At 47.3% G+C, this 15654-nt stretch overlaps 1 protein-coding gene across 1 annotated transcript in view; it reads left to right on the top strand.

Moving 5' to 3' along the window:
* LOC144147104 (monocarboxylate transporter 12-like) overlaps positions 1 to 14894 on the top strand; it is a 56185-nt gene extending 41291 nt beyond the window's left edge. The window contains exons 6-8 of the mRNA XM_077679171.1: positions 3878 to 4474; positions 9849 to 9996; positions 12665 to 14894. Coding sequence (XP_077535297.1) covers positions 3878 to 4474; positions 9849 to 9996; positions 12665 to 12816 — 897 coding nt within the window. The 3' untranslated portion in view covers positions 12817 to 14894. The remainder of the gene's footprint in view (positions 1 to 3877; positions 4475 to 9848; positions 9997 to 12664) is intronic.
* Positions 14895 to 15654: the final 760 nt, after the last annotated feature.

Raw genomic sequence — 15654 nt, forward strand, 5'->3', positions numbered from 1 at the left:
GTAATTCCGCGTAGAGCAGCATTGGCTTCCTCTTGATAGCTGAATTTGGAGCGCACATCATAAAACACGTCGCTTCCAATGCGCATGGCCCTCCATTGCGCAGCAGAGTGTGGTCTTTTGTGACGGCGTCAGGCGGTGGTCAATACACCTTCACGGGTATTTAAAAACAAAAGGCAAACATGAAGACCGCAAATTCCGCAAGTTTGAAAGATTTACATTTCGGCTCTCACGCCATACCCTTGGTACCAATAAAAGACAGAGCACAAAAGTTCACCTTCAGTACGGCTCGCCACGCTGCCCATGCATCTTGCGAAGCCTGTCGGCAGCGTTCCGACGTTCTAGAAGACCACAACGCATGAAAGCTCACATCGTGCCCTATATCCGTGAAGGCATTATGAAAGCTTTATTTTCATGTGATGCTGGTTGGTCCAGGAAGCTATGCCAGAATTTGGAAGCTATGTTAGGCCCCTTGGTTGCCTGGCATAGCTTCCGAGGTGGTGGTGTTGTCCTGTGTAGACTACTTAAAGCAGTTGTAATATTCAATGGCAAATTCCCTTGCATGGGCATATGAAAAGTGTGGCTGGGTGTGCCAACGTTGCAACCAAATGGGATTCGGTGAAAGAGCCGTTTTCTTTGCGTAGCATCTGTAATAGTCGCTGGCCAATCCGCCTGAGTGGATATGCTAAGCATATACGCAGCTCGAAGCTGTGCTTAATTTTTCGCAGTGTCTAGAGTGTCGTCCGACGGCATTCTAGCTGATCGTTGCAGGCATGGCTAGAGTGCCGTCCGATGACATTCGAATATTTAACACTAGGCTAGCACCGCCCAAAGGGTATGTCGTTGTAGTGTATACAAATGGCTTATAAAGGGTGTTCGACAAGTTTGGTTATTAACAAGTCGGTGTGTCGTCCAATCAAGGTCACACGTTCGGTTCGCCAAGGGTGCCCGCTTTTGCCTTTACTTTTTTGTTTATACATTGAGGCCCTCTGCGCAAGCGTAAATAACAACAACAGTATTCATGGCTTTCGGTTGCAGGCATGTGAGGTCCGTGTACTTGCCTATGCGGACGACATTGCTTTTTTGTGCCGTGATAGAGAAAGTATCAGTAGCGCCATTAAAATACTTAATTCATTTTGTGAATATACTGGAAGTTCCGTAAATTGGAAAAAGTGTCTGGGGTTCTGGCACGGGTGCTGGGACTGGACACCCAGTGTGTTTGAAGGTATCAGCTGGCAAGTTACGCCTGCGAAGTATCTAGGTGTCCCGCTGGAAAATTACCGCGACAGCGAGCCGTACTGGCGAAGCCAGACAGCGGCGTTGCGAGAGAAAGCGGAAAAGTGGGAGGGAAAGGGTAAAATGTTGTCTGTGTTTGCACGGGCGACGGTGTGTAATGTGTTTCTGTTCGCTAAACTGTGGTACGTTTTGCAAGTTATTCATTGTTCGCGTGCAAATGTACAAAGGTTACATCGTGTATGTGCTGTTTTTATCTGGGGCTCGACCTGGGAACGGACGAGTAGAACTAATCTTTTCAGACGTGTGCGTGGTGGTGGTTTGTCACTATCGCATCTTTTTCTGCGACAAGTAGTCAATAGATTTTATTTTTTGCGTGAGGTGAAGGACCCCCTACTTCGCACTGTAATTCAGGTTAGGTTAGGTAGATTTCTGCCTCAGTTTGTTATTACGTCATCTTTGTGTTATACCGGAGGACTTCACGGATATCTAAAGGAAGTCGTACAGGCAACACAATTTGTATGTTCGCGTTTTTCCATGGAGTATTTGACTTCAGTGTCGAAGAAGAAGTTGTACAAAGATCTCGTTGAAATCTGCTTTCCTGTGCCACTATACAGATCCATGTTTCGAAGTGGACCAGGACAAAATGTTTTGAAACGTGTAAAAGCAATGGTTGTTCCGCCGGGCGTTAAAACGTTTTTCTTTAAGCTTCATGTTGGTGTGCTCCCGGTTAAAACGTGGATGCTTGAGAAGGGTTTGTTCGTGCCCTGGGGAGCAGACTGCTGGCTATGCAAGAAGCCGGAAACTGTTGAACATGTATTTTTGGACTGTTGGGATGCGGTGTTTTTGTGGGATGTACTTCAGAGAACTTTGAAAAAGGAACTCCCCTTGGATCCTCATGGTATACGGTTTCTGGCAGTTGAGAACGATAATGGAGTGCCTTACGACCTATTGATGTTGCTGGTCCTCCACGGAATATGGAGGTCTCGATTGGCAGCTCGTTACTCGGACGTTGATGGACGGCCCGCGAGGCAGTATTTCTGTGAAAGCGTTCATCGCATTGTAGAAATGTGGAAGGGTCAACCTTGTACACCCGAGTGGCTGCGGGAAGTAGAGAAAGTGTTGTCTATGCCCCGTTTTTAGACATAATACGCTGGCTTAGGCAAAGATAGCGTTTGTTATCTGTAGCACGTTTTTGTGATGTCTGAAACCGGTAATAAAGAAAAAAAAAACACACAAAAAAAGTCGTTGTAGTGTAGAGGATCCGTCTTAGCTTATTATTCCCCGAGTCGTGGTTCGACACCGGCTCTTGCCTCGGTTGTTTTTTTTTTTTTTTCATTATTAGTGTAATTTTTGTGCCTTAGGTTAGTTTTGGTGTTTTAGAGGATTTCTCTGTGTGCGTTAGGTTAGCTTATGTTATGTTAAGGTTAGGTTGCCTAGCTTTACGTTATCTAGAGCGATTTACTGCCGGACGCGGCAATTTTGTCATAAAACGCCGGTGGACGTCGATATAGCGGAGTGCTTATAAAACCGTCGGACGGCACTCTAACACAGCCTTAATTTTTAGCTTGCCCACATGCCCGTAAAAGTCAAGCTCGTTGTATACCCAGCTATGTGTACGGGTAGTCGACATTTTCTAAGCTTCAGGTCACAACGCATGCATGAGGTTCACTTTTATTAAGGTACCATTTTGGAGACCGACTGGTATAATGGGGTGCGTGCTTGACTCGCATCCCGGAGGGCTGACTCCTTGCTTTTTAGATGCAGAGCATCTCATTCACTCGCCTTGTCCCTCCGGCGTCGTCGTCGTTGTCGTCGTCGGCGTTGTCCACCCCTCCCCCATTCTCCTCGCCGCGCCAGCTGCGCTCTCCGCCGCTCACCCCCTCTCCTCTCCGATAGCGAACACTCTCTCGCAAAGGGCATTGGATTGGATTCGATTGGATTGGCTTGGCTTGGCTTGGATTGGATTGGATCAAAGTGGATTGTGTTGGATTGTGTTGCGTCATAGCCGCGGCACGTTCCGTCATAGCTGCGGCAGACGCGCTGGGGCCGGCGCATGTGCAGTACTCTCTCTTCCGCGGTTTCCTCTCCTTCGGGCGCGCTGCGCATATAACCGGTGGGCCGTTCTCCGGCGAAGCAACATCCACGCTTGGCTCAAACACCTAGAGTCCACGCCGCTTTACAAGTACGCCAACGTCGTCATCGACTGGCACCGGCTTACGCAGTCCCCTCAACGTTATGCGCGCTATAAAACGCGGTCCCTTCGCCGCTCCGCCTATGCGTCGCATCTACACAGGGGTTCCCGCGAGGGGAGGTGGGAGTTTTTCTCTACATGCGCCGTCAGCCATTTTAGCGGCCGTTTCACTGGTACCGACACGAGACGCCAGCTTTCTTACTCAATTTACCATTTAAAGCTTTTGCGTCAAATACCAGGCAGTTTCATCTGGTCACGTGATTCATGAGCAACGCCTTTAATCGTGAAACATTCAGGCAAAGGACGTGGGTGAAAGGACAGGCGCTATCCCTCGCGTCCTTCACGTCCTTTGAATTTTTAACGCGCCTAAAGGTGTTGGCCATGGAGTACCAATTAGATGAAACCCACACATTGTTAATCCAAGTGATTCACCTTGGTTCCTGTTTATCGCAGAAGCAGCTAAAGCAAACTCGGCGGCGACAAAACGAGCAAGACAAGAGCGACGTTCAAGTGGAGCTCGAACTAAGTACGCACCTGGTGGACGGACGGCGCGATTCTGTTTCTCGTCGTGGCAGCATATCCACGTCCAGACGACGGGGAAGCATCGCTGGCGCTGCCTTGGCTGACGTTGGCTTCACTCCATGCTACGATGATTCGGAGCAGCCAGCGGGGGACGACTGCCCCACTGAACCTCGGAAAGATGGCGTCGCTGGCGGTGGCACCAAAAGCACGGGTGCTCGCAAGCTGCTCACCAGCCCGTCATTCTACGCTCTCGTGATAGGCGCCCTGACGACAGACTACACGGTAACTGTCGTTCATGGCACCATCGTGGACTACGCGCTGGACAAGGGAGTGGACCGAGCCAACGCCGAGCTCTCCATGACCTACTGCTTCCCCGCCATCCTGCTGGGGAGGCTACTGCTGCCCCTGGCGGCCGATGCTGGATTCATCAGCCGCACATACCTTGCGGCCCTCAGCCTGGCGTTCATGGCTTGCTCGGCGCTGGCGTTGCCTGTCACGACTACTTTCCTCACCTACGTTTTCGCGCAAGTACGTTCTTATCATGTGTAGTACTCGTTTTGGGTATAAAGCTGCCTAGGTTATACAAAGACCGATCTAGAACAGTGTAGTGTGAGAAATTCGAATCCCGCGCAGATACAAACTAGTCATAAAAGCATTTAAAGAAATGGAGCTGGTTACAGGGATTATTGCAGTTTTCGGCGGCAGCATTTTACGCACGCTGCCGCAATGTGGTGTGGTGATGGGGTGGCATCTACCTTACGACAGGTGACCTGTTTATTTATTTATTTATTTATTTATTTATTTATTTATTTATTTATTTATTATAGTACCCTCAGGGCCTTGACAGCGTTACAGAGGGGGTGGATACAGTGCATGAAAACATGTAACAGTGTAGAAGTACAGGCAGTATGTAAACACAAGAATATTTCCGGAAACCAGGTTACTGCATTACATGCACAGAAAGTGCATTCTTGAATGATGCAGGATCTTCTATGGACACAATGTGGTGGGAAGGTGGTCCCATTCCTCAGACGTTTCGGGGAGAAATGAATCGGAGAATGCGTTGATGCGGCCAGATGGAACGGCAACCTTGAACGGATGGTCGATGCGGGATGGGCCGCGTACGTGGGCCGTGAGAAAAGGTCGCGTCTCATAGATGGGTTACGGAAATACATTTTGTGAAACAGAGAAAGTCGTGGAAATTGTTCTGCGATTGTGTAACCTTGGTAAAACCAGGTTATTTTTCATTGGCAAAACACTGGAAGTACGGGAGTAGTCGCCAGATGTCGATAGCTCTACATAATGGCAAAGAACGAGGACATAATTAACCGAGAATAAGAAAACTAAAAGGAGCATTGTCGCCGCATTGCACATAAGGTACGGGCGTTTATCCTGACACCAAACATCTGTACCGTTACTGTTCGCACACTCAAATAAAAATAACTACCCCCCGCGTCTATTATTCCACAGTCCCCATTTCCGGCACACCTAAGCAGTCTCGTGGCCTTGAGTCGCCCTAATGGCGTGGCAATTTCGTGGCCCTTAGATGACCTGCACAGCATCGGTTTAGACGGAAGCCTACAAGCCACCTCATACCTTGAGGACGCGGGTACCCGTTTGAACAAATTGACATTGTTTTACCCATTATATCGCATTTATTGATCTATCTTGGGATTCGTGACAAGGGCCTCACAATAGGCGTCTTAGCGTTAGTGTGTGCGCCAAGATCCTCCTCTATGCTACGGCGTGAACACGTGGTGCAAAACGTTCAACTGCAGGCTGCTCCCAGCTCCCAGTACAGATTCTTCGCGATGGCCCCCCGGCGTCGCGTGACTCGGGTCAAGAATAAGCGTTCACCAGTAGTGATGAGCCATGTGATTAGAGGATGTAATACGAGTCCTTTGTTTTTTTAATAAATTTCATATTTTTCTATATGGCCATTTCCGAAGGATGTTTGAAGGATATAATGTATCGTGTCAAAGATATCTGCAGCATGGAGTGAATTTCGTCCGCTAAAATGAGAACGGTGCTGAAGAGATACAGGTGGGGCTTAATATTCCGGACTACGCGAGCGCGCGGCAAAAGCCATCGATACGCGCTCTGGACGCCTGGCGCCTGTTGTCGAGACTGGCGCGGCGCGCATGCGCGTCCTTTTTTACTCGCAGGCACGCTGATTGTATCGCTTCCAGCAGCGGTACTGCGATGGTCCCTGAAGCACCGCATAGCGGCGCCTTTGTAGCAGTTCTTTCATCCTGATGGAACATTTGTGGCATACGTGATGATTGCACCGGCTTTCAAGTGCTGATAAATGTTTCCGAGGGATGCTTTGTTTGGTATTTTTTCTGTTTTCTGCTTTATCTTCAATACAGGCTGAGACTAGTGCCTTGCGAACGGCGTCGTCGAATGAATTGTGCGTGAATCACAATCACAGGGTGTTGCGCTATCGACAACGAAATTCCAGCGATATGGATCGCGAACCTTTATTCGTTTTGTTTGTTTTGTACACTATTCGATCGCTGAACTTGTCTTTCAGCTCGTTTTCTGCTGCCGATAAAGTAGGCAATTTTCTTTTTTGTCTGCTTCCTTACTTAAAAATGATCCAAGGTTATACTCATTTAATTGTCTGTTCGCTCTGCACGTCGACATTCGTTAAAGTGGCAGCTCGGGTTCCAATCACAGGACGCCCTAAGATTATTCGCTGCTGCTAGAAGGCATTCCTCAAGGGAAATTTGCGGGCTCAGTAATAGATCGAAGACTGCTGTTAGCGAGCAAGTCATGCCTACGGTGATTAAGAAGGCAGGCTTGCAGATGGCCAGCGGAGCGGAAGGACAATGTCCAAAACAGAAGAGGACAAGCATATTGTTGCTGCATGGTTGAAAACCCGCTCCCTAAGGCCCAGTAAATTCGGGAGGCCGTAAGGGAATAATCTTACGCGGACAAGTAGCAAACATTCTGACGGCGTTCTTGGATGAGAACCCGAGGTGCCATTTTGACGAATGCTGACGTGCAGAGGGAACAGAAAATTTGTAGGAGTATCTCTCTGGATCAATTTTAAGGAAGTATAAAACAACAACAACAAAAAAACGAGATAATTGTTTTTACAAACCGTACAAAATACCTACTTTAGCGGCAGCTGAAAGCGTGCTAAAAGATACTTTCAATTATAATCAAGTAGCAAGGCGTTGCGCTGCTGAGCACGAGGTCGCGGGTTCGATTCCCGGCCGCGGCCGCCGCTTTTCTGATGGAGGCGAAAAGCAAAAACGCCCGTGTGTACGAGATTTTGGCGCACGATAAAGATCCCCAGGTGGTCAAACTTAATCCGAAGCCCTCCACTACGGCGCGCCTCATCGCCTGCGTTGCGTCGGCGCGTTAAACCCCACAATCAGAATCAGATAATCAAATAGCAAACAAAATAAAGACGTTGAATAAAGACTCGTGAATAATCTCGCCGGCATTTCGTTTTCGATAGCACGGCACCCTGCTATTGCCCTTCATACACGCTTCATTCGGCGACGCTCTTCGGAAGCCGCTAGTCTCAGCGTGTATAAACGACAAAACAAAAAAATACCAAACAAACCATTCCGCCTATCAGGATGCAAGGAGCATATGCGCCAAAGCCGGCGCATTGTCACATAAGGCCGCAAATGTGTCATCTTGATGAAGCGAACGCTACAGAGGCGTCACTATGCGGTGATGCAGTCACCATCGCAGTACCGCGAAAGGAAGCGAGAAAATCAGCGTGCCTGCGAGTAAAAAAAGGACGCGCACGCGCGCCGCGCCGGTATCGACAACGGGCGCCAGGCCTCCAGAGTACGCATCGGTGGCTTTTGCCACGCGCTCGCGTGGTCCGGAATACTAAGGCCGCACCTGGACATCTTGAAAATTATTTCTATTGACGAGTGATTGAGCACTGTATTTGTCATTCCTAATCCTTCCCAGTCTAGTTACAACATTTTTCTTGATAGTGAGCTTTGCTCGCGCGTACTTAAAAATATTTTCCAGGACATATTTAAAACGCGCTGGAAATTCCTTGATACGTTCCCAGCAGCCCAAAGCAAATGCAGCTGACATCACCATTAGCTGCAATTTCAAGCGACTCTCAGTCACGGTATTAATACAAAGGCCCGTTCCAGTAGTAGTAGTAGTAGTAACTTTATTGGAGCTCGAGGCGTTTTCAGACGCCAGACGGCCCGTTCCATGCACAAAAAAAATTGAGAGAATCCAGCAATACCCATTTGGCGGCTAGAACAGTTTTTTAGATTACAATTGATTTTAGATTCTTTTCCACCTGGAGAGATATGAGTTTGTCAAATGATATTTCTGTGCCCAAAACTGCACCCGAATTTCTAAAACATTTTTTAGAACATCTTTTTCTTGTTAGTTCAGAACACTAGCAGCCGATTTTTTGAGCGGCCCTAGTAAAATTATAAAGACGAGAACCGGCCGCGGTGGCTCGAAGGCTAAGGCGTTGTGCTGCTGAGCCGAAGGACGCGGGTTCGAGTTTCGGGAGCAGCGCCCGCTTTGCTGATGTAGGCAGAAAACGAAAACGCCCCTGGGTTCGAGATTTTGGCGCATGTCACAAATCCCCAGGTGGTCGAAATTAATCCGGGGGCATCCACTACAGCGCGCCTCATCTCCTGTGTAGCGTCGGCGCGTTAAACCTCACAACCAACCGATCAGAAAAAAATGAGAGAAAGATGTAACATTAGCGTAACGTATGGAGCACTGTGTCGAGGCGGTCAAAGAACAGAACGCAAGAACAGAAATGTTAACAAGTGACAAGAGATAAATACAACATGAGCCACGATAGAAGCATTACACAAGGAAATGATGGTGGCAAAGAACGGAGCCGTATACGAAGGAGGATGGTAGCAGTTGGAAGTCTATGGGAATGGTTTCCGTCTTTGTAACTAACGATTGGGTTTGCTACCAGTTTGTTCATCATTAATCTGTGAAATAGCGCTTAAACGAAGACAGTGAGAGACAGTTGATAGTCAGCGCTCGGGTCTGTGTCTTCTCTTATTGACTTCTTTTAAGCGCTGTTTCACAGATTTCGTCATTGTGCAGTGCAAATCGAAATACCGAGGACGTTGATCCGCGTAAGTCTAGAAGTGAAGTTTTTCTTTTTGGAGTTGCCCAAAACGTTAATGTTAATGACGGAGAGCGTAGCTTTGACTGCCGCCGGAAACACGAAGCGATAGTAATCGGATGCGATTTAATGATGCCGCCTGGCGATATCTGCTCCGGACAACGCTTTGCCTGCTTGCTTAGTTGTATCCGATTGCCGTGTTCACAGCCCGTTCATTAAGGGGCCATTTCTGCCCTTATTACTCGTGGATAGGTCTTTGCACGCCCCAGCAACGTATTTAAGGTATGTTACAGCGGGATCTCTGGAGCGTAATAGACATTTCCTGCACGAAATGTCTGATTTTACCGGCGCAGCAGCCGTTATACTCTCCCTAATTCACGCAGTGCCACGCGACGAGGCTTCTAATGAGCGCAAATGCGACGATTCTTCACAGCGGATCACGTGACGTGACGTGGCTGCACACGTACTCCGGCTGCTCGTGGTTATCCCAACGCGACGAATGAGCTTGGGAGACATACCTGACGTCGTACAGCGTCGCTGTCCATCTGCTACGAGCTCACTGCATGTTCCGCTGCATCTTGCCCTCCCGTATTTTTTACAGACGGCGCAGTCGTCGAGCAGCCGTCGTGGCTAAGGTTCCTTTCTCGTGGCTCCAGGATTTCGAGTAAAAATGTCAAAATCAGGTTCGCGGGCGAGGGATGACACATTGTACACCGCTCGTAAATATTTGGTGGTGCTGCAGGTATTGTTTGCCGAATGGGTGTGGCCACTTCACGGAGTAACCTTGCGCCCCCTCCGCTTTCGTCTTCGCAGGTGTGCTTGGCTTTCTTTCTTGCCTGTCTGGGAACGCTGAAGGCAGTTCTTGCGGCGGACAGGTTCGGAGCCGAAGCAGTCCCAGCATATTATGGCGCCAATGGAGTCGCGCTGGTTCCTGTTCTCCTGGCCAATCCCTTGCTCACAGGTACGGAGCGAGAACCGTCTTTTACATGCAAAACGCTTTCGAACATAAACCAAGGTTGAGTTTTCAGTACCCGGTAACGCCTTCCCAACTTACTCTATCGTTTGATGAGAAAAACGTTCGACTGCACCAATTTAAATAACGTTGCCATGTGGCACCAATCAATCACTACGAAAACCAATCTCCTTGAAATCTTTCCCCAGGAATGCGTGCGAAAACTTTAAATACAGCGTGCACGCGGTGACTTCATTAAGATTTTGAAAGCTAAGGTGACATTAATCATGCCTAATTTTGCTTCCTATTTACAAAGAGCTGACAATGATGTGAACCATTTTAAAGCGTATACGGGGACGTACAGGCGCAGCTTACAGCGGTAAGATTGCCGCTTATTCTTCAACTCCGCGAAGCTATGAAGTTGGTTCCGTTATTGTCTTCATTTCTTGGAATACAGGATTCATATTTCAAACGGTGAGGGCTGACGCCAGTATCTGTGCCGCGTCTGTCTCTTCGGCGTGCTAGAGGGCAGCATAGCCCATACGACTGGTCTTACGCCCATTTGCTACGAGACATAGCAACCAATGCTGTGCAAATTACACTAATTGCGATATCATTCTGCACCACCGCCATCATAGAACGTCTGAAACGCGAGTCCTTCAGTACAGCTATAAACTTATATCTGTCTTCACTGGCCTGGAGACATTCGTAATGCCCTGGTTATCAACACACGAGATCCTTGCAACGATACGAGCGAGCAGAGTAAGGACAGCGGTCTTAAAGGTGATAGCCTTTCTTCAGCTACTTAAACGCGAAAATTTTCGTCTATACGGTCTGTCTCTCTGCCCCTCGATTCAGCCACCCTACTTAAAGATAAAAGAATTTTCGTGTGAGACTATTATATAGACAGAACATGGCCGAACTGCTCAGTGTTGGGGCACCCTTCATACATCTCAACATTGTTGAGCAAAAAGTAAAGACCAGGTATTTGTGAGCCAAACGTGAATACATTACGTCTACTACCAGTGTTCCTTCAATTAAAAATAGACGTATGCTACAACGCGTTAAAAACAATGTTTTTAACGCGTCAGGAGATCGCAGTCCGAGCGTGGAGATCGCAGTCCGAGCGCCAAGCGAAACAGTAACAAAAGGTCCCAACAGATGGCCCGCCAGCGGTGCGAACGCGGGAAAATTCAATTCAGCACACCTCTACTCAGTTGAAGGACCGAGTGAGGAGAGAAAGAGCGGTGGGCTGGGGAGACAGTACAAGGAGTTCTGAGGCAGGGGCTGCCGAAGGCTCTCGTCTTTCGACGAAATTTGCAGCTAAGCAAGCAGGCACACGGACGTTGTTTTGCTACAAGTGAAGGAGAAGACCCACAATTCAGGGCCCAAGACACGAGGCCTCATCCTTAAGTGAAGGTGGGCTAACCATTTCATTGTTACGATAGGTCTAGAGGCTGCTGCCCTTTCTGTAGCCCGCTCTGAATGGTTAAGGAAATGGCCCCGATGATAATCCGGTGATGTGTGGACTGTGAGATGAAACACACATTTAAAGGGGCCGTGCAGACGAAACACGAGTTTCGTTCATTGGAAAAATTTTCTCGTTAGAATCATACTGACATCACTTTTAACGTAACTTCGCTCAATTAAGCTATATAATTAGGAAAAAAGTGATGACCGTGCGACTCACTATCTCATTTCCGGCAGTAAAACTGAAGTTGTAATATGCACAGCTGTGCGATTGGCTGAATTTAGCAAAGCAAACGGAAGGTAGGCAGGGATTGTAAGCTTGCAGAACGAGCTAATTTCGCTTAAGTGTAATGCATATTCAGTAGCTGTAAGAATGGTGGGGTGAAATAATGGAAGTTGCGAAAATACTCACAAACATAGGAGCACCAGCGCGTACTGCTGTTGTTACTGCGCGCACTATGCTTGATATAGTGCACAGCAGTCCGGCGCTTTGGGAATCTCTCACACAACAATGGCCGACTGGCGCAGGCAAAATTGTCTTAGGTGACCCTGGTTGTCGAGCATACCCCATGTTTCACGGGACGATTACTTTCTACCGCAGCAAAAACAAGGCCGTTGCAAACACGATCAAAAACAAAGCAAAAGCGGACAGGAGTCCAGCGTAGTACGGTGGCGCAATCTAGGAGGACTGACGGTAAACGAGGCTCCGCAGTTCGCTGCAGATCCTAGCCGCTCACTAACGTTCGCCTGAAGACTTATCCATGTGATCTCTTCGCAGACGTCACGAAACGTATGATCTGCCAGGAGAATCGATATTTCAACAAACTGCTGCCGGACCACAGAGCTGGCGGCTCTAGAAAATACCAAATGTTTCGAATAAAACAACCTTGTCTGCATGGCCCGCACCTTTAAAGGAACCAGCACAATGAAACTTTGCGTTGCTACCGATGTCAAGCAACGTGAACGTGAGTATATTGTTCATTGGGTGCGTCTGTCTAACGACAAGTGTTTCACCCTGCACGAGCACTTGAGAGAGAGATTTCTAGACGTATTGTCGGCGGAGCTGAAATCTTGCGCCGTAAAATAATATCGAAACCTACTAAGCTCTAACTTATCGCTGACAACGCCTTTTGCAAGGTGCGAATCAAAAGCGTTTAGACAATGACTTGAGTGCAGGACTAATTAAATTTTCTTTCTCGTGCTGCAGGCTACTTCCGAGACGTGATGGGGTCGTACGACAACCTGTTCCGGATGGTGGCCGCTATCCAGATGTTCACATCTTCCATTTACTTCGTGCTCGCATTTAAGGAGAGACGGCAGCGAAAGAAAAGCGATACTCTCAACAAGAGCCCTGCATGACTACTAGCTGACACATAACATCTTTGCCAAAGTGTGCTGTACAGAACCGCCGCTTCGCTCAGCTGCGTTCGCATCGGGCACAGTGAGCATCTAGTCATTCTGCGATGGGGGGATGTACGACGCGATCAACGCTTTGTGTTCGTCGTTAAAAGGAAACTTCTAGAAGGGCTCACGACATTTCTCAACTCAACTTCTGTTCATGGTATGGCCACGAAAAGACACGGAGGATTAGGAATGCCGCAGTTAACTCTCATTTGATACAAACCGTGCGTAATTGTGTTGAAGTCCATCACAGTAACTGCGAGTATAGTAGAACCAGAGTGAAAGTAGTGAGGACTACATAACTTGGGAAATGTGAGAGTGTTTACAGAGAAACTGAGTACCATTCAATACCAGTTTTCCCAAAACTTCCGATGCATCATAGGTACGATAACTAAAGGAGCGGAACTACCCCCTGCGATCCAAGTACTGTGGAGGGACTAGGACAGCTTGTAAAGAGCGCACATGGCCTAGGACTGCACTCCGTCGTCCTTGTCAGGAACTTCTATCGCAGGAGGTAGTTCTGCTCCGTAATGTTTAGTTATCGTACCTATGGTGCTTCGGAGGTTTTGGGAAAACTGGTGTTGAAAGGTCGTCAGTTAGTAAACTCGCTTCGTTTCCACAGTTATGTACTTCTCACTACTTTCACCGTGGTTCTACTATACCCGCAGTTACTGTAATGGACTTAAACATCATCACTCGCAGATTGTATTAATTGAGCGTTCACTGCGGCATTCCTAAATCCCCAACTGTCTGCGTAGGTTAGCGTGTCGGTCTAAGCAAGCGGCACAACTGCTTTTTGGGTGTATGTCGCAGCCAACACGATTTCTCAGGGGAACGATTTCCAATGAAAAGTGTGCATTGCATTGCCGAATGAATGGACGATTTTTGCCGGTAGCAGACCACTCACATGCACTTGTTAACGCGAAAACAGCGGACACATTGTTTTTAAAGGAGCCATGAGGAGAAAACACAACTTCGTTTAATTTGAAAGAACTAGGATTCAGTATCTCACTCAGCTCCGTTACAGCCACAAAAGATGTTTTTTAACGAAAGAAAGCAAGAAGTATTTCAAAACTTTCAAATTTTGCGCCACAGTGACGTATTATGAGCAAGAATGACGTCATATGGGCCAACAATAAAACATAATTTTCAGTGCGTTAACTGCACGTTAGCGTTCAAGTGATACGGTCAAATGGAACTAGAGGCCCCATCACAGACGTCCAGTCATGTCTCGTCGCGACAGGTCAGTTAGGCGGCCGCCAATCGCGCAAACAAGGTTCCGTGACGTCATAGAAAAGTTGCGGGAAATTGGCTAGGTGGTCGCGACTGCTTCACACGTTTTCTTTAATATCTCCGTTATTTGTCCGAAGATTGCTATGATATTGCTATCATAGTTTTCGGGACTACGCAGTCTTTCTAATAAACCCAACTGGTATTTTGTCTTCATGGCTCCTTTAAAGTTGAAGATTGTACATATTACCCGTGAAAAATAGGAAGTGTAATAAACATATACTCACCGTCGGCAGTCAATTATAGCTGCTGAAACAACATTTTGTTCTGTTTGCATTACATTTATTTATTTTTTTAGTTGGGCATTTTCATTTTTTTTTCACTTCGTCTCAACATCCAGTTTACGACATTGAAGCCCACATGTTCTTGAAAATGTACATATATAAGAAAATTGTTATATAAATGTAAGAAAACAGATTTTTACCCAGTAATTAACCGTTTACTGTGTAAAGTAGCGAAATTCAATCTTTTTTATGGTAATATGCGTGTACGAACATTTCGTTGCCGCTTTTCGAAACAGCGTTACCTTAAATCTTCTGCGAACCCCTCATCCTCGACGTATATACACCACAAACGACGCAGCATTTAGAAACAAACCGTGAGTAGCTATGGCGTCGCATTTTGATCATCTGAATAAACGTTTATTGACTATCATGATTACCTACAGCAGCGAAGTTCTGTCTCGTGCAGCAATGCATCAGCTTTTTCCGAGTGCGTAATTAATATTACCTGAGTTGATTACACCCGCCCCCCACACCCTTAAATAAAAAAAGTTCGAAAACGAAGTTCTCAAGCTTTTTTCATGCTGTTGCTGGTTTTGTGTTTCGGACTCCTAACCGTTCAACCAGAGCAAGGTCAGAGGCGAAATTTGCTCCGTAGCCGCCCTTCTTTAAGCAATACTTGCGACTTTGGGAGGCCGTTGCGCGTGCTCTTACTTCTGAATGAAATAGAAGCAAAATGTACCGCCACGCGGCCGCTGTCACGTGACAAGTGTGCCACGTCCGGCGCACTTACGAACACCTTTCCTACGCTTTTTCCTGGCTCATATGTGGCAGTGTGATCGCTGCAATACACAAAATCAATATGTAAAGTCAATCTTACAGAGACCAAGTTACTACATAACGGCATTGACAGCTATGCACCGGGTCCTTTTAAAGTTGCCATTACTACAAAACATGCAACTTTGAAAAGAAGGCAGTCTTTACGAGGCAGTACAAGCAGTCTAATTTCCTAAATACATGCATAAGATTCTATTTATTGCAGTACATTCCACTTCAAGACGGCTGCACTGCATCTGCAAACGACAACACGCCAACGCATCACTGCGAAGACCTTTCCGCAAGGGAAATGTAAACAGTCCCGTCGAACTGGGAAGAATGTAGGGCGTTTTGATAAGAGACCTATATGACCCTATGTACACCTATGGTACAAATCCTGTCACGCCTTACAGGCAGGCGAATAGGAATTCCTCACTGGAAACTAGCCCAAACCAGCCGTGGTGGCTCA

The sequence above is a fragment of the Haemaphysalis longicornis genome, unplaced genomic scaffold (genome assembly GCF_048455015.1).
Source record: "Haemaphysalis longicornis isolate Haplotype H1 unplaced genomic scaffold, Haemaphysalis longicornis Haplotype H1 scaffold_7, whole genome shotgun sequence".
NCBI lineage: Eukaryota > Metazoa > Arthropoda > Arachnida > Ixodida > Ixodidae > Haemaphysalis > Haemaphysalis longicornis.